This window comes from Palaemon carinicauda, chromosome 15 (genome assembly GCF_036898095.1).
Source record: "Palaemon carinicauda isolate YSFRI2023 chromosome 15, ASM3689809v2, whole genome shotgun sequence".
Taxonomy (NCBI): domain Eukaryota; kingdom Metazoa; phylum Arthropoda; class Malacostraca; order Decapoda; family Palaemonidae; genus Palaemon; species Palaemon carinicauda.
Genome location: NC_090739.1, coordinates 90582397 through 90585847, shown reverse-complemented (window position 1 = coordinate 90585847; position 3451 = coordinate 90582397). Strand labels below are relative to the sequence as shown.

At 40.4% G+C, this 3451-nt stretch overlaps 1 protein-coding gene across 1 annotated transcript; it reads left to right on the top strand.

Moving 5' to 3' along the window:
• The first annotated feature begins 2468 nt into the window (after positions 1 to 2468).
• LOC137654068 (protein FAM200C-like) lies at positions 2469 to 3047 on the top strand. The gene is made up of 2 exons (XM_068387705.1): positions 2469 to 2585; positions 2736 to 3047. Exons 1-2 carry the CDS (start codon positions 2469 to 2471, stop codon positions 3045 to 3047), a joined length of 429 nt encoding a protein of 142 aa, XP_068243806.1.
• Positions 3048 to 3451: the final 404 nt, after the last annotated feature.

Sequence of the window (3451 nt, the reverse complement as noted above, 5' to 3'; positions counted from 1 at the left end):
TGCCCTCTTCTAGGTGGGTTTCCTCGATATACAGGACCAGTTCAGCCAGTACGATTCTTGACATTACACCTTCATGGTCAGTTTTCTGCTCGGCTTCTACAGTGGTCTTTGCACGATAGTAAAGAGCCAACAAACACTTGGAATGGTACTTGGCCTCCAGAGCCACCATATCACTCATGCTGAGCCTGGCTATGAGTTCATTGTCCCCAACTTGCGCTGCACACTTCCGTACGCGTGTGTCCACCTGGAAGGTTGTTACTTCATGTAGGGTCTCTGTGCCAGACTTTCCACAGAAAAAGCAGGAGGTGCCGCTGGTAGTGGCTTCTGAAGAGTGTGTTCTGGCGCGCTTGGCCTGGACATTGTCAGTACTATCAAATGCTGAGCTGCTTGCGATGCGTCTCTTCTCTGCTCTTCGTAGCATTGTGTTATTGTATTTGAGCATACATGTTTTATGCCACTTGGCCTGGTGGGCAACCATTGTCGCCTCAACACCTTGTCCTTCATCTAGTCTCTGTAACTGAACAGTTCTTGGCAGTTCTCCGAGTTCATCAAATTTGACCAAGTTTGCAGCCATTGTCGTGTATCCACTCCCAGGGTCTCGGCGTTTAGACAGTACTGGGCAGACAAGTGACTCTGTTGTCTCCTCTTGACATACAAGACACAGCTTCCAGTTTGTCTCAGGAGGTGTTGTGGGAGTACGTTGCTCAAAAGTATTGACCAGTTGGAACTTCTTTGCCATGGCTGCAGTCTGGAACAACGCGTCTCTGATGTCAGGTGGTGCTGCTGCTGCCTCACCTGCAAAGACACAAAACACCACCATGTTACCACAAGTTACTACTACAAGCACCATGACTATCAACACTATACTATTACTGCAGCCGCCGTCACTGCCACCAACGCTGCCGCTGCAAAGTAAAATTCATTTTCTTGTGAAATGGTAGCCAAATTATTTGGTAAGCACAGAAGTATGTGTAATTGTACAATACGTATCACCTCTAGCACACTTATCACCTTTAGCATCCACAAAAAGACAAATTATGGTACATATTCAATGACGCTAACGGTAAATAGCGGCCATTTTGAAAAATGGCCGCCAAATGTGCTACGGGGAGAATCTTGAATGCCTCCATATCCAAAATTGTTCAGAATGTATTAATCCACATGTGTGCCAATTTTGGTGCTTTTAGAACAATTTGAACAATTGGTTTCATATTTCTTACTATGCCGCTGGGCTATAATCTATGTATAGAGGTAAGGTTAACTTTTTGTAATTTTTCGCAAAGATCAACAGAATTTTTTATATGAGAGGTTGAAATAGATCCTTAGATCGGGGAAAGTAATTTGACTAAATATTTGGATAATTTATAGTTAATAGAACCTGTAGCACTGATAATTGGTCTGATTGGATATCCTGTTTTATGGGTTTTAATTAAACCATATAAATAAGGCAAAGACGGACCAGTGGAGATAAAGGCATTAATTAAGGATTTTTCTTGTTTTAAGATAGATTTTAAGTTTTTATTAAAATCTTTGATGACACCGTCTAAGGGATTAACTTTTAATTTTATGTAATTTGAAACATCAGATAAAAGTACATACATCTTTTTTAAATAAGTTTTTTGTTCATAATAACTAATACATTAGCTTTGTCTGTTTTTGTAATATGTAATTCACAGTCATTTTTCAACAATTTTAAGGCTGTTAAAAACCGTTTAGGGAAATTGCATGTGTTTGCATATCAGATCACCGAATAAATAAGCCCTTTTGCAATGTCGATGTTACACTGGGGAATTTTCTTAGTTTGTTTCCAATTTCCCAAAAGGCAGAGGCAATATCTAAACTCTTTTTTTACTTCACTTGATACAGGTTTATCAGACAAATTTATAACACAATTATCTTGGAAATTCTTGTTCCAATCACTTGCCTGTATTAGTCTATTCAATTTATTTTCCAAATGAACACTTAAAATTCACTATAGAAAATGAAGAAAATAACCGTATCCCATTTTTAGACGTTTTAATAGTTAGAGAAACAGATGAATTTAAGTTTTCCATATATAGAAAACCTACAAATCATTTGGTGGTTTATGTGAATCTGCCATACCAAAGGCCTGCAAATGGGATGATGAATATGTCAAATATGGTTTCACTGCACTCCTTGACGATAAGGAAGGACCAGACCGGGCACAGTGTATGACTTGCCATTTTATCATTTGCAACTCAAATTTGAAGCCTGCTAGACTCCGAGACCACCAGTTGAAGCATCCAATCACAGAACATGAGCAGTGTCTCGAAACCTTGCTGGCGAAGAGGGCTAGATATGAAAAGAAAGGTACACTACCCTAAGTTGGATTCAAGCCAGTGCAGAAACCCCTTCTACAAGCTTCATATGAAGTGGCATACCAGTGCATTAGGGCCAAGGCTTTTCATTCGGCTCCAGAAAATTTGATTAAGCCATGCACCAATCGGATGGTTGAGTTCATTTTGGGAACAGAGGCAGCCCAGAAGATGAAAGATATGCCTTTGTCCAATCATGTCATTGGAGGAAGAGTTGAAGATATGAGTTGTGACATCTTGGACCAAATTGTAGAGGAGATTTAAGCAAGTCCTACCTGCATTAGTCTGCAGTTGGATGAATCAACTAATGTTTCCAACCTATGTCAACTGATTGTGTATACCCGTTACATCAAAGATGGTGAGATTAAAGATGAATTCCTCTTCTGTTTGGCTTTGCAGACAACGACTAAAGCAGCAGATGTATTCCGACTCTTGGACGAATTCTTTCAGAAGCATCAGATCAAGTGGGAGAAGGTAGGATCAGTCTGCACAGATGGTGCCCCTGCCATGCTGGAGAATACGTCTGGATTTGCTGCTCTAGTGAAGGAGAGGGTACCAGATATCATTACAAAGCACTGTGTACTTCATCGCCATGCTTTGGCGGAAAAGACATTGCCATCTCATTTCAAAGAAGTTCTGTCCGTCTGTGTTAAAGTTGTCAATTACATCCGGGAACTTACTTTAAACCACAGTATTCAAGTTATTTTGTGAGATGGGAAGAGAACATCAGGTGCTTCTCTTCCACACTGAAGTGCGCTGGCTGTCCCGCAGAAAAATGCTGATACCTATTGCAGAGCTCGCTGATGAGATTGCAATATTTCTCCGAGAGTATCAGAGTGATTTTGCTGAGAAATTTTAGGACGAAATTTTCATTTTCTCTCTCTACTACCTGGCAGACATTTTCGGTCATCTGAATGATCTCAACTTGTTCATGCAAGGCATGTTTGCTAATAATATTGATTGTACAGAGAAGGTAGAAGCCTTCAAGAAGAAAATATCACTGTGGAAGTGTTGAATCCAGGGTGGAAATGTGGGAAGCTTTCCTATCCTGGATGAAAAACATGGAGACAAGACAATCCAGCCAATGCTTGTAGAAAATATTGCTGCTCACCTCT

Coding starts and splice junctions, on each gene's coding strand:
- LOC137654068 (XM_068387705.1), top strand. CDS start 2,469: ATGGTTGAGTTCATTTTGGGAACAGAGGCAGCCCAGAAGATGAAAGAT. Junction 2,586..2,735: donor GTGACATCTTGGACCAAATT/GTAGAGGAGATT, acceptor TTGGCTTTGCAG/ACAACGACTAAAGCAGCAGA.